The sequence below is a fragment of the Aotus nancymaae genome, unplaced genomic scaffold (genome assembly GCF_030222135.1).
Source record: "Aotus nancymaae isolate 86718 unplaced genomic scaffold, 86718_ANA_hifiasm-v0.15.2.pri h1tg000124l, whole genome shotgun sequence".
Classification (NCBI taxonomy): domain Eukaryota; kingdom Metazoa; phylum Chordata; class Mammalia; order Primates; family Aotidae; genus Aotus; species Aotus nancymaae.
In genome coordinates, this window is record NW_026988539.1 from 463,945 (window position 1) to 484,965 (window position 21,021).

At 54.4% G+C, this 21,021-nt stretch overlaps 1 protein-coding gene across 3 annotated transcripts in view; it reads right to left on the reverse strand.

Annotated features, from left to right (window-relative positions):
• Positions 1-16,944, reverse strand: part of DOT1L (DOT1 like histone lysine methyltransferase) — a 63,506-nt gene extending 46,562 nt beyond the window's left edge. Inside the window, exons 1-2 of one of the 3 annotated variants that reach the window (XM_064371225.1) lie at positions 16,863-16,936; positions 66-215 (exon numbers count right to left, since the gene is read on the reverse strand). In XM_064371225.1, the coding sequence (XP_064227295.1) occupies positions 66-191 (126 nt within the window). In that variant the 5' untranslated portion in view covers positions 192-215; positions 16,863-16,936. Of the gene's footprint in view, positions 1-65; positions 440-16,862 lie in introns of those variants that run through there. The other 2 variants (XM_064371226.1, XM_012435832.3) reach the window with 2 other exon arrangements.
• Positions 16,945-21,021: the final 4,077 nt, after the last annotated feature.

Below are 21,021 nucleotides of genomic sequence, written 5' to 3' on the forward strand. Positions count from 1 at the left end.
CCCCAAGCTCCACTCCACGTATCTCCCCCTTTTCTCCCTGGAGGTCAGATGATTCCTCCACACACCCCGAGCCCCTGAGGACACGCTCCACAGGCCCACCAGGAACCGCTCCAGCCTGGGAGCTCCAGCCTGGCTGGGAATCCTGCTTCTGCAAAGGCCCGGTACGTGACTGCAGGTGATGGAGCCTCCATGGGGCCTGATTCCACGGGACCGGCCTAAGAAACAGCAAGAGCACATGTCTTTTTCATAAAAATAAACACTTTTTAAAAAAATCACCATTAGGCAACCACTATAGTAATCACAGCTGCAGGCACGACCCGCAGGATGCTGCAGTCCACGGCGAACCGTCAGAGGCGGCCCAGGCAGCCTCGCAGCCTCAGCGTGCCTCTCCCAGGGCAGAAAGCCAACCAACGGGGCACCTGTGGACGCCACCTGACAAAACGCAAGGCCAGCGTCACCACAGTGAGACACGCATATGCCACGAGCCTCCCAAGGCCCAGTCCCGTCTGTGGGGCTCCTGCCAGGATGCAGAACCTCAGCATAACACAGAGAAGACCAGCCCAGCCCGACTGAGGGGCGCCACACAGAGCCCCCGGTTGGCTCTCCTCCAAAGTCCAGACCATGGGAGACCCCCGGCTTTCCTTATGCAGGAAGGGACCAGCCAAGATGGGGGAGACAGGAGAGGCGAGGGCTCATGGCAGTGATGGGTTGGGGACGCCTCCTGGTTCGAATCAGGGCACTGTGAGGAAGTGAAGTGGGCTACGTGAAAACTCTCTGTGTGGTGTTTTGCAACATTTTTTTAAGTCTAAAACCATTTCAGGCCGGGCACAGTGGCTCATGCCTGTAATCTCAGCACGCTGGGAAGCCAAGGAGGGCGGATTACCTGAGGTCGGAGGCTCGAGACCAGCAAGACCAACATGAAGAAACCCTGTCTCTAATAAAAATACAAAATTAGCTGGCCATAGTGGGGCATGCCTGTCATCCCAGCTACTCAGGAGGATGAGGCAGGAGAATCGCTTGAACCCAGGAGGTATAGGCTGAGGTGAGCCAAGATCGTGCCATTGCACTACAGCTGCCTGGGCAACAAGAGCGAAACTGTCTCAGAGAAAACATTTCAAAGTGAAGTGTTCTTTGGTTTTTCTTTCTTTCTTTTTTTTTTCGTAGAGACAAGGTTTCACCACGTTGGCCAGGCTGGTCTCGAACTCCTGGCCTCAAGCGAGCTGTCCACCTTGGCCTGTCAAAGACATGGCGAGGGCCGGGCGCGGTGGCTCACGCCTGTAATCCCAGCACTTTGGGAGGCCGAGGTGGGTGGATCACGAGGTCAAGAGATCGAGACCATCCTGGTCAACACGGTGAAGCCCCGTCTCTACTAAAAATACAAAAAATTAGCTGGGCATGGTGGCTCGTGCCTGTAATCCCAGCTACTCCGGAGGCTGAGGCAGGAGAATTGCCTGAACCCAGGAGGCGGAGGTTGCAGTGAGCTGAGATCGTGCCATTGCACTCCAGCCTGGATAACAAGAGCGAAACTCCGTCTCAAAAAAAAAAAGACATGGCGAAACCCCATCCCTACAAAACACACACACACACACACACACACACACACACACACACACACACACAGGCCAGGCACAGTGGCTCACGTCTATAATCCCAACATTTTGGGAGGCTGAGGCAGGTGGATCACCTGAGTTCAGGAGTTCAAGACCAGCCCGACCAACATAGAGAAATCCCGTCTCTACTAAAAATTCAAAATTAGCCAGGCATGGTGGTGCACGCCTGTAATCGCAGCTACTTGGGAGGCTGAGGCAGGGGAATCACTTGAATCCAAGAGGTGGAGGTGGAGGTGAGCCAATATCACGGCATTCCACTCCAGCCTGGGCAACAAGAGCAAAACTCCAGCCGGGCACAAGGGCTCATGCTTGTAATTCCAGCATTTTGGGAGGCCGAGGCAGGTGGATCACGAGGTCAAGAGATCGAGACCATCCTGGCCAACATGGTGAAACCCCATCTCTATTTTGTACTAAAAAATACAAAAATTAGCTGGGCGTGGTGGCGCGTGCCTGTAGTCCGAGCTACTCGAGAGGCTGAGGCAGAAGAATTGCTTGAACCCGGGAGGTGGAGGTTGCAGTGAGCCGAGATCGCCCCACTGCACTCAGCCTGGCGCCTGGTGATAGAGCAATACTCTGTCTCAAAAAAGAAAAAAAAAAAAAAGAGCAAAACTCCTCCATCTCTTAAAAAAAAAAAAAGAATTTAGCTAGATGTGGTGGCACACACCTGTGATGCGAGCTACTTGGTGGGTGAGGCAGGAGAATCTCCTGAACCCAGGAAGCAGCGCTTGCAGTGGGCCCAGACCGCACCACTTCACTTCCAACCTGGGCGGCAGAGTGACACCCCATCTCAAAAGATATAAAAAGAAAAGGGAGGAGGCAGGAGGCAGGGCAGGGCAGAGAAGAGAGCAGAGCAGGAGAGGGCGGTGAGGAAGCAGTGGAACTCAAGGGCCCAGGCAAAGTGAAAACGCGGCCCCTTGCTGACAGGTGGCTAAAGAACTCCAACATGAGCCGGGCATGGTGGCTCACACCTGTAATCCCTGCACTTTGGGAGGCTAAGGTGGGTGGATCCTGAGGTCGGGAGTTCGAGACCAGCCTGACCAACATGGAGAAACCGTGTCTCTACTAAAAATACGAAAGTAGCCAAGTGTGGTGGCACAAGCCTGCAACCCCAGCTACTTGGGAGGATGAGGCAGGAGGATCGCTTATACCAGGGAGGTAGAAGTGTCAGTGAGCCGAGACTACGCCACTGCTCTCCAGCCTCAGCAACAAGGGCGAAACTTCACCTCAAAAAAAAAAACAAGGCTGGGCCAGGCGGGGTGGCATGTACCTGTAGCCCCAGCTACTGTGGAGGCTGAGGCTGGAGGTTTGCTTCAGCCCAGGAGTTCTGGGCTGTAGTGCGCTATGCCGATCGGGTGTCCGCACTGAGTTCGGCATCAATATGGTGACCTTCCGGGAGCCGGGGACCACCAGGTTGCCTAAGGAGGGGTGACCCAACCCAGGTCGGAAACGGAGCAGGTCAAAACTCCCGCGCCGATCAGTAGTGGGATCGAACCTGTGAACAGCCATTGCAACAGAGCAATACCCCATCTCAAAATAAAAAAGAAAACTAACTAAATAAATAAAAGACCTCCAACAGAGAGCTGGAAGCCAGCGCCGGGCTCTTCTGCACAGAGGCTCCCACCCCACACACCAGGGCTATGAGGCAACTGTTCTGTTCTAGCCATGGGCCCTGGGACGAACACCCAAGCTCTGTGGTCTGCTCTGCCTGTCCCCTGGGCCCTGCAGGAACAGGCCTATGCTGGAAAGGCCTCAGGGCCAAGACTCCTTTTCCTAGACATCCACTCTCAGTCAGGGGTCCTCCCCACCCACTATGAGAGGAAAGGTCACCGCTAGGCCTTTGGGATTCGGAAAAGCCTGGTGAAGGCCAGGCGTGGTGGCTCACGCCTGTAATCCAAGCACTTTGGAGGCCAAGGCGGGCAGATCACCTGAGGTCGGGAGTTCAAGACCAGCCTAACCAACATGGTAAAAACCCGTCTTTTAAAAAAAAAAAAAAAAAAAAAGCCTGGTGAAGTCTGCACAGACAAAGCCCCGGCCCCCAGCCCTTGGTCTACACAGCAGCACATACCACAAGGTAGCTCTGGACAGGAGGCAGCACAAGGAAGGAGGGCACGGGGGAAGAAACTCAGGGCACACTGCCTGGTAAGGAGTTTCCCCTGCTGAATGACAGGGAACGAGGCACCACGGCGGAACAGGCAACGGGGCAGAGGGCCCGGCTCACAGCAGCTAGAGGCAGAGAGTTCTCCCTGCTACTGCTTCTGCGGGGCACTCATTTTTAGAACACTTACGTGGCCCCCAAAGTAATGTCACACTGCCAAGGAGAGCAAGCCAGGGCAGGTGACGCCCCAGCAAATCAGTGTTCCCAGCCCTCACACTCGTGAGTCATCAGCTCCCAGGAACGTTCTCTGCCCCAGTAAAGCCCAGAACCTGTGAGAAGTGCTTGGCTGTGAACCCTGGGAAGAGGAACTCTGCCAGACCCCCACACAGCCCCCTTCGACCTGCGCAGCCTCAGGACGTGCAAACCACGGCCGAAAACACTCTCAGCTGGACCTGCAGCTCCCGCGGCCACCACTCTGAGACGGCGACTCCCTGTGACAAGAAAACCCCAAAACCAGCGGAGGCAGGGCCCTCTGTCAAATGATCACCGGGGAAGACGCTGTGGAGAGACAGGAACCACAGGGACCGCAGCAGGCTGGAATTCCAGCTTGAGGAGGGAGATGGGAACCCTGCCATGGGCCCTGACTGTGAGCAGGAGGAAAGAGGTCTCGCAGAAGCAGGACCCCAACGGGAGGGAGCAGGCCTGGCGACCCTCCCGCCCCCAGCCCCTGACCAGAGGGGTCTCGCTCCAGAACCCAGCGCTTCCAGATGAACCCTGCAGTATCCCACAGCACTCCGTGGGGGTCTGCACGAAGAAGACCCCCACAGAGAGGCGTACAGATCACCCAACAGGTGGCTGGTGGGATGGAGCTGCTTAGAGAGCAAAATATACAGGAAACGACCAGCACACACTCACACACACCCATGCAGTCAAATCACATGGGAAAAACTTTTTTTTTTTTTTTTTGAGAATGTTTCACTCTTGTCACTCAGGTTAGAATGCATTAACGTGATCTCTGCTCACTGCAACCTCCACCTCCCAGGTTCAACCAATTATCTTGCCTCAGCCTCTCAAGCAGCTGGGATTAGAGGCGTACATGTGAGCCACCACGCCCAGCTAAGTTTTGTATTTTTAGTAGAGATGGGGTTTCACCATGTTGGCCAGGATGGTCTTGAACTCCTGACCTCAGGTGATCCACCTGCCTCGGCCTCCCAAAGTGCTGGAATTACAGGCGTGAGCCATAGCACCAGGCAGGAACAATTTATTAATTACGTGATAAAATGATAATATTCTGGTTATACTTGGTTAAATAGGTTACCAAAAGTATCTCCTTGGCCTGATGCAGTGGCCCACACCTGGTGTCCCACAGCCTTGGAGGCTAAAGCAGGAGGACCACTGGAGCCCAGGAATTTAAGGCCGCAGTGAACCATCATCGTCTCTGCACTCCAACCTGGGCAACACGGCAAGATCTCAACTCTAAAAACATAAAATCGTTTACAAATTAAAGAAGAGGCCAGACACAGTGGCGCACGCCTGTAATCCAGCCTGAACAACATATTGAGATCTCCGTCTCTTCAAAACACTTTTGTATTTTTTTTTTTTTTTTTTTTTTGGAGACGGCATCTCACTCTGTCCCCGAGGCTGGAGTGCAGTGCGGCGATCTCAGCTCACTGCAACTTCCGCCTCCTGGGTTCAAGCAAAATTCTCCTGTCTCAGCCTTCCAAGTAGCTGGACTACTGCACACACCTCCACACCTGGCCAATTTTTGTATTTTAGTACAAAAATTGTTGCCCAGACTGGTCTCAAACTCCTGCGCTCACGCAGTCCACTCCCCTCGGCCTCCCAAAGTGCTAGGATTACAGGCGTGAGCCACCACACCCAACGCAAAATGTTTTTTTTTTTAATTAGCTGTGCATGGTGGCATGCACCTGTATCGTCAGCTATTTGGAAGGCTCGGGGGAGAGGATCTGGAGCCGAGGAATTCAAGCCTGCAGTGAGCTGTGATCGCACCACTGCCTCCCAGCGTGGGTGAACAGCAAGACCCTATCTCTAACTTTTTAAATATGTGGCTACTAGAAATAGTGAAATCACACAGGTGGCCTATGGGGCGTTTCTGCAGCCTTACTTCACAGGACCTAATTCTACCTTCTTAGTTGACAGAGCATTTTTTGGGTGGGGGGCGGGAAATGGAGTCTCGCTCTGTCGCGCAGGCTGGAGTGTGCTCACGGGATCTCGGCTCGCTGCAACCTCCGCTTCCCAGGTTCCAGCAATTCTCCTACCTCAGCCTCCTGAGTAGCTAGGACTACAAGCACACGCCACCACACCTGGTTAATTTTTCTGGGTTGTTTCCTCGGTTTTTTTTTTTTTGAAAGGGAGTCTCACTCTGTCATCAGATTGGAGTGCAGTGGTGCAATCTTGGCTCAAAGCAACCTTCAACTCCCTGGTTCGAGCAATTCTCCAGCCTTAGACCCCGAGTAGCTGGGATTACAGGCATGCACCACCACCCCCAACTAATTTTTACATTTTCTTTTTTTTTTTTAGTGGAGACAGGGTTTCATGACATTGACCAGGATGGTCTCAAACTCCTGACCTCAGGTGATCCACCTGCCTTGGCCTCCAAAAGTGCTGGGATTACAGGCGTAAGCAACTGCATCCAGCCTTTTTTTTTTTTTGAGACAGGATTTCGTTCTTGTTGCCCAGGCTGGAGTGCAATAGCGTGATCTGGGCTCATCGCAACCTCCGCCTCCTGAGTTCAAGTGATTCTCCTGCCTCAGTCTACTGAGTAGCTAGGATTACAGGCATGCGCCACCATGCCCGCCTAACTTCATATTTTTAGGAGAGACGGGGTTTCTCCATGTTGGTCAGGCTGGTCTCGAACTCCTGACCTCAGGTGATCCGCCCACCTTGGACTCCCAAAATGCTGGTGTGAGCCACCGTGATTGACCTGACAGAGCATTTTTAGACTTGACCCTAAACCCAAAGTCCGCACGGGGCCTGGCCCAAGTCCATGCAGCTGATTCACAGCAGAGCTCGGCCCAGACATCAGAGCGTGCTGCTTCCTGGCTGAGCATCTGTCTGCAGGATAGAGGGCGGTGTGAAAAGGAGACTCTGGGCAGAAGAACAGTGCCACCCGAGAGCTCCAGGCGACAGAGCTAAGACTAAGGACGGTTGACAAGACTTCAGACGACTTGATAATAACTAGCCCACCTGCAACAGCCCCAGCCAGCTGGGCACAGCCGCACGCTGAGGTGGGAGGATCGCGTGACCCAGGGTGTTCATGGTTGCAGTAAGTTATAATCACACCACCACATTCCAATACTCCATCCTGGGCGACAGAAAGCTCGTCTCAAACAAACAAACAGCCTGCCTGAGCTACCCAGCAACCACAGGAGCTCCCTGTAAACATGCAAAGCAACTCGACACTGGAGGTGCCCAGGAGGGGCCGAGGCCACCCACACAGGCCACTGCGAAGCTGTGAGAGGAAGCTTTGCTCACCAGGCCACTGGTTTAATAGAACATGACCAGAGTGACTCCATCTTAAAGTACGTAGCTAGGCACCCGCAAGGCACCTGGAAGGGTCACGCTTGAGTCGTATTCTAAGCCAACCACTGAGGACGACCACAGAGCATCTCCGGCTCTAGGAGACCGCTCCGCGGCAGCCCTCGGAATGTGTGCCCACTATACTGAGGGCTGGTAGGCAGGCTGGGCTGAGGGGGTCGGATGCGCCACCCCGCTGGCCTTTTGTGAGCATGTACAGACATGTTCGAGGTTGAACCACAGTCCCGGCCGTTTCTCACACACAGAGACGCTAAGGAAGAACGGGCATCCTCCTCCTGCTCCCTGAGGACGCCCTGCTCTGTCAGGGAGCCCTGCTCTGTCAGGGAGCAGCTTCGTGGCTTCTTATAAACCTGCTGCTCTCACCGTGATCTGCAGCTTACCCCGAGTTCTAGCCTCTCTTGGGGTCTGCGTCGGGACCCTCTTTTTCTGGCAGCAAAGCGTCACAGGAGGGAGGCTGGATGCCCTCGTAAGCCACTGACCCTATAGCCCGAGGCCAAGGAGTGCGGAGGGAGGAAAGCCCCAGACTCGTGGGCCTCCTCACAGGGCAAACGCGCCAGGGGCACACGGGGAGATCGGGACTGGCTGCTGAGGCGGGCAGCGCTTTCTTTAGGGGTGATGAGAATGTTCTGGAATTAGACAGTAGTGATAACTGCACAAACTGTGAATATACTAAAAACCACTGAAACGTACACTTAAAACGGGTGAACTTTGTGATATGTGAATTGTTGCAATAAGGCTGTTATTTCAGGGGAAAAAAAAAAAAAAAGGAAAAACGAAAGCCCAGCCACTGCAGTGCCCCTGACGGGAGCAGCAGGGCCCTGCACCCCTTCACTCCCCCAGGCCCTCTCCAGCAAGGCCACCTCTAAGCCCTGAGCCAAACCGTCTCTCCTGCTGAGGGCAGAATGCAAACACAGCCAGTCAGCACAACCAACTGAGAAAGAGGCCGGGTGCACCTGTAATCCCAGCTACTCGGGAGGCTGAGGCAGGAGAATGTCCTGAACCCGGAAGGCAGGGGTTGTAGTGAGCCAGGACTGCGCCACTACACTCCAGCCTGGGCAAAAAAGACTGAGACTCTGTCTCCAAAATATAAAACTGAGAAAGAAAAGTGGCTGTGAGCAGTGGGGAGCTGCGTGATGTGCAGAACTCAACAGGCCCGGAGAGGAGCCCCCGCCACGGGCCCGCGGAGGTCTGTTGCTTCTTTCCTGCCCTGCAGTTTCCACGCCAGCTGACGAATTACCTACAAGGTTATCACCATGTGCACAACATGACCGTCTGTTATCTTCACGTCCCTGGAGGGTGAGATGCCAGGAAGGATACGGCGCCGGCGATCACTCCTGCCATTTCCATGCAGAAGCTGCCCCTTCTTTTCTCGGGAAAGCCCCCACTGGCAGCTGCTGCGCGTACGATCCAGGAACCTGAATTTGGGTATCCAGAGCTGCAGTCCTAGAACGTGGCGCAAATAAACTTTACGTGAACTTGGCCTCAGGTCCTTTCCTCAGGGCGACACAGTGGGCGGGGACTGCAGGTAGCAAGCCTGGATCTTGGCCAGAGCCTACCGAACACGCAGGGTCCCAAGAAGCACCCAGGAAATAAAGGCGGGCTGACCCCAGAGACATCGACACAAACTCCGAGTGACACCCGTGGTGGCGGAAGTCGCAGCTCTCGTGTCTCCATCTGGCGCCCGCCCTTGGTGGTGGGGCTGTCCCGAGCGCTGTGGGTGCTGAGCAACATCCCCGGGCTTCCCCCACCCCGGGGTGACAACCGCAAAGGTCTCCTGACGCCACCAGGTGTCCTCTGGGGGCAGAGCCACCTCCTCCCCAGAACTGCTGCTTGAACCTCCCAGGGCCAGGATTTCATCCTTGCTGCCTGCAAGGCAGGAAGAGCGGGGACTCGGTGCAAATAGGGACCAGAAAAGCTCTCAAACATCGGGATCCTCCAGGAAAAAGGCCACCCAGGGCCACACCATTCTCGCAGTTTTCCCCCACAGGACTCCACTGGGGCCCCAGCCACACCTCAGGCCCTACCACACTGCCTGAAGCTGAGGCCCAAAGCTGGAGGAAAAAGCGTTCTCAAAGTGACCGCCAGCCTGGGACAACACACCCAGACCCCACTTTGACAAAAAAATACAAAATTTGAGCCAGGAGTGGTGGCTAACGCCTGTAATCCAAGCTACTCAGGAGCCTGAAGCAGGAGAATCACTTCAGCCCAGGAGGCGGAGGTTGCAGTGAGCAGAGACCACACCACCGCACTCCAGCCTGGGCGACAGATCCTATTGCAAAAATAATATTAAGATCAATAATACCCAAAAGGACAGGTTCTAGGAGACTTATGGAGAATGACACACCCTTCCCCCACACCTTGCCCTGAGGGTCTACTTATCAGTATTCATGGGCATCCTAGGGGTCCTTTAGCATTAACCAGAGGACCTAAGTGTTTCCCTGAGTTCTGTCGGCTACTGAGGCAATGTAACCAAACCCAGGAAGGGGTGATGGGAACTCAGATTTTTAGCCAGTCACTCAGAAGCACAGGCCACAACCTGGGACCTCTAATTGGCATGGAAAGCCGGGGAGTCTTGGGGACTGAGCCCTCAGCCTGTGGGATATGAGCCCGTCTCCAGGTAGACGTGTTGGAAGTGAGCTGAATCGGGGATAGGCAGTTGGAAACAGAACTGCTGAATTCCTGGGTACGCAGGAAAAGCCCCACATAGCGAGTTACAGAACGCTTCTGTGTTGACTGCTGGAGGAGCAGGAGGAAGTGCACTGGGGATTTTCCTATACACCACAGCCCAGGAAGAGAAAATAGCTCCAAGCTGTCTGCACCCAGTAAGGCATGCAAAATTTATCAGGCCCAGAGAAACAAGCAGGGACGGCAGTCACACTCCCAGCACACCGGGGTCAGAGCGGAAAGGCACCTATCTGTTCCTGCCTCCCGGTCTCCACCACTATCTTCCTGTTCCTGGAATCTGTGACACCAAGAACAACGTATAGCCAGCAACAGCCAACATTACTGTAACACAGATTCTTCCTGCCTTTATCTAATTTTGTTTGTTTGAGACAGAGTCTGTCACCCAGGCTGGAGCGCAAATGGCTTGATCTCAGCTCACTGCAACCTCCGCCTCCCAGGTTCGAGTCTCCTGTCTCAGCCTCCCCAGTAGGTTGGATTATAGGCACCCGTCACCACGTCCAGCTATGTTTTCTATTTTTTTTTAATTGTTTTTTTTACTTTTTGTATTTTTAGTAAAGACGGGGTTTCACCATATCGGCCAGGAGTGGTCTCGAACTCCTGACCTCAGGTGATCCGCCCGCCTCGGTCTCCCAAAGCGCTGGCATTACAGGCGTGAGCCACCACGCCTGGACAGCCAGCCATGTGTTTTTAAATTCATCTTTTTGAGATAATTGTAGATTCACACTACTGAAGCAGCGGTGCTGTATGAGTGGAGCATTTATTTGGGCCATGTTTGAGGACTGCAACCTGGTAGCACAGACTCAGGTTACTCGGAATATACACTCCCATGAGCAGTGGTTACAAGCAGATTTTTTTTTTTTGAGACGGAGTTTCGCTCTTGTCACCCAGGCTAGAGTGCAATGGCACGATCTTGACTCATCACAACCTCCGGCTCCCGGGTTCAAGGGATTCTCCTGCCTTAGCCTCCTGAGTGCTGGGATTACAGGCATTCACCACCACCCCCACCAGCTAATTCTGTATTTTTAGTAGAGACAAGGTTTCACCATGTTGGTCAGGCTGGTCTTGAACTCCCGAACTCAGGTGATCCACCCTCCTCGACCTCCCAAAGTGCAGGGATTACAGGCATGAGCCACCGCGCCTGGCCTACAAGCAGATTTTTAAGGGAAAAAAGAGATGGGCACAGTAACTCACCCCTACAATCCCAGCACTTTAGGAGGCTGAAGTGAGAGGGTCACTTGAGCCCAGGAGTTTGAGACCAGCCTAGGAAACATAAGGAGACCATGTCTTTACCAAAAATATGAAAAGTGGTGCACGCCTATAATCCCAGCTACTCAGGAGGCTGAGGCAGGAGAATCGCCTGAACCTGGGAGGCAGAGGTTGCAGTGAGCCAAGATTGGGCCACTGCACTCCAGCCTGGGAAACAGAGCGAGACTTTGCCCCCCTCAAAAAAAAAAAAAGTCCCCAGAAGCTGGGCTAGAGCGTCCCTGTATCATCTGCAGAGTTTCTGGACACCCCCAGCCAGCACCCCCTGCAACCTCTTTTAGGCCACCAGGAACAAAGCAGTGTGCATTTGTCATAAAATCAAGCACCGGGTTTTTTTCTAATATTCTTTCCTTTTTAAACTGAATCCTTTACTCACACAAAGCTGGCCCAAGGTTAATCTGCGTCCGGCGGAGCTGGAATTACTCAGGAACTCAGGACACTCATGCTGAGAGGTCAGCAGCAGAAAATACCTTGTGAGTCACGGCGGGAACGACTCACCCCGCCCCTGGCTGTTACTCACCGCGGGCTGCCTACTCGCCGCCGCCCACAGCGGGCTCGGGGCCAGGCTGTCAGGCGGAGCATGCTCTCACCCATTAATGGGAGTCGGAAAGTCAGGACCCTTGGCCACTGGGGGCCGCCCCTGCCCGCCCACAGCCTGTGAGTCACCAAGGGAAGGTCCCGCTCCAAGGCCCTTGCAGGTTCTTTCCATGCAAACAACCAAAAATGCCACTTGTGTCCTGCCCACCAGAAGAAGGGCAGGGCTATCCTGCCCTAGAAATGCCATGCCGGGCTGGGTGCAGTGGCTCACGCCTGTAATTCCAGCACTTTGGGAGGCCAAGGCGGGCAGACCACGAGGTCAGGAGTTCAAGACCAGCCTAGCCAACATAGTGAAACTCTGTCTCTACTAAAAACACAAAAAATTAGCCGGTATGGTGGTGCGTGCCTATAATCCCAGCTACTGGAGAGGCTGAGGCAGGAGAATCGCCTGAACCCAGAAGGCGGAGGCTGCAGTGAGCCAAGATCACGCCACCGCACTCCACCCTGGCAACAAAGTGAGACTCAAAAAAAAAAAAAAAAAAAAAGAATAAAGAAATGCCACGCCCAGCTGCGAAAAGCAGCTATCCAGGAACTCCAAGGCCATATAAGAACAAAAATCGCCCTTCCTCCCCTTTGTGTTTGCCAGTAGGGCAAACCCCTTCCAAATTGCTCATTTCCGAGTGTGGACAGTCATGGCTATTTCTGCTTCCTCCTCCGGATGGCCCCTCCTCCAAGCAGCCACCCACAGGTTCCCCAGGGCAGAAGTGGCAGCCCCTCCCTGGGGACCTCAGCTGACCTTCTCAGTACAGTATCTCTGCTGAACTCCTATTTATAATCTACTTAACTTCACTGTTTGGAAGTTAGATGGGGGTTCTCCTTATGTTGCCCAGGCTGGTTCCCAAACTCCTGGGCTCAAGCAACCTTCCCACCTTGGCTTCCCAAAGTGTAGGGACTACAGGCGTGAGCCCCTGCGGCCGACCTGTCTATTTGACAGGTTTCTTGAGACTAAGAATACTGGGGGGAAAGGAATATTGGCTCGTTGTCCTCTGTGCCCCCACCACATTGAGCATTCAGTAAGTGCTGCTGGAATGAATCATGGATCATGAGTAAATACACTGCCATTTCAAATGTGTGGTCATCAGTCCTCAGACCCTGAGAATATACACCACTCCAACAGTCCACTTTCTTCACGTGAAATCAGAACCGAGGGCCAGGCGAGGTGGCTCACGCCTGTAATCCCAGCAGTCTGGGAGGCCAAGGCGGCAGATCACCTGAGGTCGGGAGTTTGAGATCAGCCTGACCAACAGGGAGAAACCCTGTCTCTACTAAAAATACAAAATTAGGTAGGCGTGGTGGCACATGCCTGTAATCCCAGCTACTAGGGAGGCTGAGGCAGGAAAACTGTTTGAACCCAGGAGGCAGAGGTTGTGGTGAGCTGAAATTGCACCACTGCACTTCAGCCTTGGCAACAAGAGCAAAACTCCATCTCAAAAAAACAAAAAAATCAGAACTGCCCCTCACTTCTTGTAAGAAAGCAAAATTCTTAAACAGGAACGCAGAATATGACAAGTGTCACTCACGGCAGGCTGTCGGAAGGCTGCCTCTGGCACTTGGGCGAATGAACATGCTGGGCCCGGCAGCGGGCCAACCAGAGCAGGAACGGGACGCAGACGGCGCCAGGGCAGCACACCCTGCCAAGCCAGGGCCTGGCCAGCAAGGGCGAGGGAAAGACGCGGCACAGCAGCACAGGCCCGCCCACCACTAGAAAGCCCGCTCCGCCAGCCCTCACCCTTACTATTTACGATGGGGCGCTGGCCAGGCAGGGTCACGCTGGGGCGGGGGGCGGTGCTGCCTTCACTTGAACGTTCACTTACTATCAGGGAAAAGACAACAGGCAACTGGCAAGACCACGCCCCCAAGCCGCAACATCAGGGTCCAGCGGGTTTCTCGGCACCGATAAATGGCAACTGTTAGGATGCAGAGATGTTAAACAGACACCTAGCACACACCGGGCAGTCCACTCCTGAGAACCTTGCCACACGAACACTGACTTCCACAGAAAATCCCGCCAGCGGAGTTTAGCAAGGCTTTATCCTAATCACCAAGAATTGGAAACGGCCCACAGCCCTGTGACCCGTAGGCAAACGGATAAACAATCTGTGTTCCAACTGTCCAGTGGATTTACAGTCAGCAAAAAAAAACAGGGTAACTTTTGAAAACTGCAGCAACATGGATTTTGCCGCCTGAAATCCACCAGGACCAAAAGGCAAAGTCCAGTTGATTCCATTTACCCAACTTTCTGAGAAGGGTACAACTATGGGTAAGGCTAGACAGGCAACAGCCAAGAGCTCCCAGGCAGGCTGAGGACAGGGGCGCACAGGGAAGCCAGGGGCTCTGCACCTGGACGGCAGCGCCGGTCAGGACACCACCCGGACGGCAGCGCCGGTCAGGACACCACCCGGTGCATTTGTCAAACGTGTAGAACTGTACCCTGCAAACAATGAACGCCCTAGGTAAACTAAAAGAGGAAGATAAAAAAATAAATGCGGCTGGGCGTGGTGGCTCACGCCTGTAATCCCAGCACTTTGGGAGGCTGAGGTGGGTGGATCACTTGAGGTCAGGAGTTCAAGACCAGCCTGGCCAACATGGTGAAACCCCATCTTTATAAATAAAATAAATAAATAAATCCTAGGCCAGACGTGGTGGTTCACATCTATAATCTCAGCACTTTGGGAGGTCAAGGCAGGCAGATCACCGGAGGTTGGGAGTTTGAGACCAGCCTAATATGGAGAAATCCCGCCTCTACTAAAAGTACAAAATTAGCCGGGCATGGTAGTGTTATAATCCCAGCTACTCAGGAGGCTGAAGCAGAAGAATCCCTTAAACACGGAAGGCGGAGGTTGCAGTGAATGGAGAGAGAGCCATTGCACTCCAGCCTGGGCAACAAGAGTGAAACCCTGACTCGAAAAATAAATAAATAAAAATAAATGTGAGGCCGGGCATGGTGGCTCACGCCTATAAATGTGAGGCCGAGGTGTGTGGATCACTTGAGGTCAGGAGTTCGAGACGAGCCTGGCCAACATAGTAAAACCCGGTCTACAAAAAATACAAAAATTAGCCAAGCACTTGTCTGTAGTCCTAGCTACTATGGAGGGTGAGGCAGGAGAATCGCTTAGACCGGCAGGCGGAGGTTAGAGTCAGCCGAGATCGCGCCACCGCGCTCCAGCCCGGGCGACAGTCTGAATAAACAAATGTGAAGCGAAGTAAGGGGGCTGGTCGGAAGGTGGTGAGCCCCTCAGTGGATCTCCAAGCCACTTACAGGTAGAATTCCTCGTTCTACTCTAGTCTAATATTTTTTTAAAAAAAATGTTAAGGGCCGGGCGCCGTGGCTCACCCCTGTAATCTCAGCACTTTAAGAGGCTGAGGCGGACAGATCACGAGGTCAAGAGATCGAGACCATCCTGGCCAACACGGTGAAACCCCATCCCTACTAAAAATACAAAAAAATTAGCTGGGTGTGGTGGCGCGCGCCTGTGGTCCCAGCTACTCAGGAGGCTGAGGCAGAAGAATTGCTTGAACCCTGGAGGTGGAGGTTGCTGTGAGCCAAGATTGCGCCACTGCACTCCAGCCTGGTGACAGAGGCAAGACTCTATCTCAAAATATAATAATAATAAAAACAATAATAATGTTAAGGTCAGACGCCTTCTACCACCTAAAACGATAAGAGCCCAACAGAGAAGTGGAGGCTGGAAGGGCTCTGGAGTTTGAACGTTAGAGGGAGGAAACCAGTTGAGTCACAGAAGCGCTGCCTCTGCATTCAGTTTCTGTCCTAGGACGTCTCCCAGCCCGAATTCCCACTCAGGCTGCTCAGGGGCACAACTGAAGCCGCCCAACCGGAGAAGCCAGAGCCCCATGGCCCGACACCGCCAGCTCCAGGAGCAGGACATGCGCGCACGAGACGTGGGGCCAGGCTGGAAGCCGCGCTGCCTCTCCCTCCCGCTCGCAGGGACCCAGGGCCCTGAGCCAGCCCGGGTTCCCTAGCGCTTGCCGCGTTCTGACCCCGCCCCCGGCGAGCACGTTTCCAAAAACTGACACAAGTCGAGCGCGCGCGCGGGAGTCCCAGCGCGCGCGGGGATGCCCGGGCGGGCTCCGCAGGCGTGCCCCCTAAAACACGCGACCCGGACACGCTGGCCGACAACGCCTGCTTCACTTTTCGCCTAAAACGCTCGCTGCCGGCCCGCAGCGTGGCCAGAGGGTCCCAAGAGCTGACGCACGCGCCCCGCATCCCCAGGGACCACGCCGGGACGCGCACCCCGGGAGCCGCACGCGGGTTTCTGGAGCCACCGGGGGCGGGGTGCCTCTGTAACATTCCACCCAGCCTGTCATTTTCCAACGGTCACCAAGATGAAGGAGACAAAATTACCTAACTCCCGGGGTCAGCCCAGTCCTGCCCACTTATGATCGGGAGACAGAAAGAACTCCCAATTTCCAAGGGTCAAGCCAGTCCCACCCACTACGATTAAAAGGTCAGATTCCTAATTTCCCAGGGCCAAGGCAGCCCACACCCGGTCAAGACGAGGGGGGGGGGCAAAAATTCCCAATTTCCAAAGGTCAGACCGCTCCCGCGCACTCGAGGGGACCGTATTTCCCACCTTCTCAGGGTCTGGCCCGCTGTGCCCGAGTAAAAAGAGTGGGGCAAACGCCTAATTGTAAAAAGAGGAGCGGGGACAGGAAAGGGTGCCCTCAAAAAGCGAAAGAAGGCGGCGGAGCACACTGACAGCGCCGGGAACGAGCCGGGAGCCGGGCTTCCCGTCAAACGCGGCTGGCACGAGAAACCCCTCCCGTTCCGCGCCCGGGACAGCCCGGCGGGGGTAACGGCAGCGCGGCCGGGCTCGGGGGGCGCCGACTCCTGCTCCCACGCCGGGCACGAGGGGCTCCCACCCTGCGGGAAACGGCCGCCGGACCCTCGGCGGGGAAGCAACGGTGGTCCCGGGCAGCGACAGTCCAGGAGCTCCGTTCCGCAGGGGCGACCGGCGCGCGCGGCTACGGGGGCTGGGGCGTCCCGGGGGGCGGCGGAGGAGGGGAGGCCGGGACGGCGGGGGAGCGGCACTCACGTAGACCGGTAGCGGCCACGGGTAGACGGCGGGCTCGGCCCCCACGGGCGACTTGAGCCTCAGCTCCAGCTTCTCCCCCATGTCCGCGCGCGCGGCCGCCGCACCATGCTAGGCGGGCGGTTGGGGGAGGGGCGGGGCCGCCGGTGGGCGGAGGAGGGCGGGCGGGAGGGAGGGGCGGGAGGCTGAGGGGAGGGGGCCTGGCCTCGGCCTCGGCCGCTGCCGCCGCCGCCACCGCGCTCCGGTCCAGCCCCCGGCTCCCTCTTTGTGGTCACAGGCCTAGGGCCTCCAGCGCCGCCGCCATCTTGGGCCGGCGTGAGGCGAACACAATGAGCCGGGGGCCGGGCGGAACCACTCGCCGCGCGCGCGAGGGGGGGCCCGGAGCGAAGAGGCCGGCGCGCGCCCGCCGCCCAACCGGCAGCCCCACGCGCGCCACCCCCCCGGCGCCCCGCCCCGTGGACTCGCCCGCCCGCCCGAATCCACGCACGCACGCACGCACGCACGCACGTCCTCGGTTGCCCTCGGCCGTCCCCTCCCCCCACTCGCCGGCCCGAAGCGGGGACCCGGGGAGATCCTCTGGGCGGGCCTGTTTGATGGAGAGTTCGAATCCCGTCCGAGGAGGAGGACGCCGAACACCTCACACACCGCTTAATAAAACCAAAAATCCTCATTTTCTGTAAGAGCCACGGTCCTGGACCCGCTCTAACTCCAAGCCCAGGACTCATTCGACAATGCTGTTTATTGGGTGAAAAAAAAAAAACAGAAAAAGAATGAATAAGATCTAGTATTTGGGCCAGGCATGGTGGCTCATGCTTATAATCCTAGAACTTTGGGAGGCCGAGGCGGGTGGATAGACTTGAGGTCAGGAGTTTGAGACCAGCCTGGTCAACATGGTAAAACCCTGTTTCTACTAAAAATACAAAAATTAGCCGGGTGTGGTGGTGGGCGCCTGTAATCCCAGCTACTCCAGCGGCTGAGGCAGGAGAATCACTTGAACCCGGGAGGCGGAGGTTGCAGTGAGCCAAGATCGAGCCACTGTACTCCAGCCTGGGTGACAGAGCGAGACTCCATCTCAAAACAAAACAAAAAATAAATAAATAAATAATGAAAATAGGGCCGGGCGCGGTGGCTCAAGCCTGTAATCCCAGCACTTTGGGAGGCCGAGGCGGGTGGATCACGAGGCCAAGAGATCGAGACCATCCTGGTCAACATGGTGAAACCCCATCTCTACTAATACAAAAAAAAATTAGCTGGGCATGGTGGCACGTGCCTGTAATCCCAGCTACTCAGGAGGCTGAGGCAGGAGAATTGCCTGAACCCAGGAGACAGAGGTTGCGGTGAGCCGAGATCGCGCCATTGCACTCCAGCCTGGGTAACGAGTGAAACTCCGTCTCAAAAAAAAAAAGAAAATAGATTTCCCTGGTGGCCATAACGACAAATTGGGAGGTAGAAGGGGGCTGGGGATAAAGGAAGCAGCTGAGAGAAGAGTTGGGGTCATGCTTGAACCCAGGACGAGGTGGAGGTTGCAGTAAGCCGAGATCACACCACTGCACTCCAGTCTGGGCGACACAGTGAGACTCTGTCACCAAAAAAATTAATAAAACAGTTTGCGCAGTCTCAGTATCGTATAGCCAATGATGTTTAAACGAGACAGGATTATTGCTAATTGAAAAGTTTTCCCCTTAACCCTAACCCTAGCCCTAACCCTTGGCTCACCGCAACCTCCGCCTCCCGGGTTCAAGCGAGTCTCCTGTCTCAGCCTCCTGAATAGCTGGGTTTATAGGCATGCACCACCAATACCCCGCCATGATGACTTGAAATATAGTCAGCATTGGCAAGTTTTGGCAGTCTCTACGGGGACTGAAAAAAAAGGTAAAAAAAAAAAACTATAAACTAAGTTTCTCCCAAAGTGAGTTCAGCCTACGCCCAGGTATGAACAGGGACAGCGTGGAGGTTAGAAGTGAGAGGAAGTCAGTTGGGTTAGATAGAGCTCTTTCAGTATCGCAGCTGTGATTTTGCAAAGGCAGTTTCACCACCAGCACCTCCCCTAGTCCCCAGGAAAGACCAACACCCTCCCTGCCTGGCCAAGTTCCAGCCCTGCCCCACCCCTTCCATGCTGGGTGACCTTGGGAGCGTCACTTGACCTCTGAGGCTTTCCTCTGCTCAGCAATGGAGTCCCGCAGTCACTGCCACAGCGCCTGGTGATTAAAGCCTTTGAGTGTCAAGCACAACAGTCCCTTCTACTGTTTTTTGTTTGTTTGTTTGTTTTTTGGTTTTTTTGGTCTGTTTTTTGAGACAGACAGTCTGGCTCTGTCGCCTAGGCTGGAGTCCAGTGGCACAATCTAGGCTCACTGCAGCCTTTGCCTCCCAGGTTCAAGCGATTCTCCTGCCTCAGCCTCCAGAGTAGCTGGGATTACAGTCATGCGCCACCATGCCCTGCTAATTTTGTATTTTTAGTAGAGATGGGGTTTCTCCATGTCGGTCAGGCTGGTATCGAACTCCCGACCTCAGGTGATCTGCCAACCTCAGCCTCCAGAAGTGCTGAGATTACAGACGTTCTTTTTTTATAAAGCCCCCAAACTCCTCTTCGGTCTCATGTATGCCTCAAATTGCAATTCTTTCTTGCCAAATAAAACATTCGCTTGAGAGATTCATCTCTACATTTTTAGTTTGACCTAGACATTTTTTCCTTGCGGAAAGAAAAGAACATCATTTATCTGAGGAATGCAAGTTCTTTTTAATTATGAGGCCCAGACAGACATTGAATTGAGCCACCAATCACACCCTCGCCCTCTCAGCTACAAACTGCTTCAGCTGGCGTGTTGGCTCACACGTGTAACCCCAGTATTTTCAGAGGTCCTTGTCGAAGGATGACTTAAGACTAGTGGGGCATGCTGGCTCATACCTGTAATCCCAACACTTTGGGAAGCCGAGGAGGGCAGATCATGAGGTCAAAAGATCAAGACCATCCTGGCAAACATGGTGAAACCCTGTCTCTACTAAAAATAAAAAAATTAGCTGGGCATGGTGGTGGGCACTTGTAATCCCAGATACCAGGGAGACTGAGGCAGAGAATCCCCTGAACCCGGGAAGTAGAGGTTGCAGTGAGCTGAGATTGTGCCATTGCACTCCAGCCTGGGTGACAGAGACTCCGTCTCAAAAAAAAAAAAAGATCGGGGGTTTAAGACCAGCCTGGGCAACATAGCAAGACCCCATCTCTAAGAAATATATAAAATTTAGGCTGAGTGCAGTGGCTCACGCCTGTAATCCCAGCACTTTGAGAGGCTGAGGCCCGTAAATCACAATGTCAAGAGATGGAGACCAGCCTGACCAACATGGTGAGACACCGTCTCTACTAAAAATACAAAAACTAGCCATGCATGCTGAGGGCCTCCTGTAATTCCAGCAACTCGGGAGGCTGAGGCAGGAGAATTGCTTGAACCCGGGAGGCGGAGGTTGCGGTGAGCCAAGATCTCGCCATTGCACTCCAGCCTGGGTAACAGAGCAAGACTCTGTCTAAACAACAAAAGCCCCTTTATTTATTTATTTGTTTTGAGATGGAGTTTTGCTCGTCAGCCAGGCTGGAGTGCAATGGCGCACTCTCGGCTCACCACAACCTCTGCCTCCCGGGTTCAAGCAAGTCTCCTGTCTCAGCCTCCTGAGTAGCTGGGATTATAGGCATGCGCCACCACACCCAGCTAATTTTTTTTTTTTTTTTTTTGACTGTTAAAAAAGTTTATTTAGGGCCAGGCGCGATGGCTCACGCCTGTAATCCCAGCACTTTGGGAGGCCGAGGCAGGCGGATCACAAGGTCAAGAGATCGTGACCATCCTGGTCAACATGGTGAAACCCCGTCTCTACTAAAAAATACAAAAAATTAGCTGGGCATGGTGGCGCGTGCCTGTAATCCCAGCTACTCAGGAGGCTGAGGCAGGAGAATTGCCTGAACCCAGGAGGCGGAGGTTGCGGTGAGCTGAGATCACGCCATTGCACTCCAGCCTGGGTAACAAGAGCGAAACTCCGTCTCAAAAAAAAAAAAAAAAAAAAAAAGTTTATTTAACAAAAAGTCTAATATGAAAATGTACATGACCTAATTTTTACATCATAGTAAAACAGGCCCTATGGAGAGAGCACATGGGTTTCTCCGCTGAACAGCCATTAT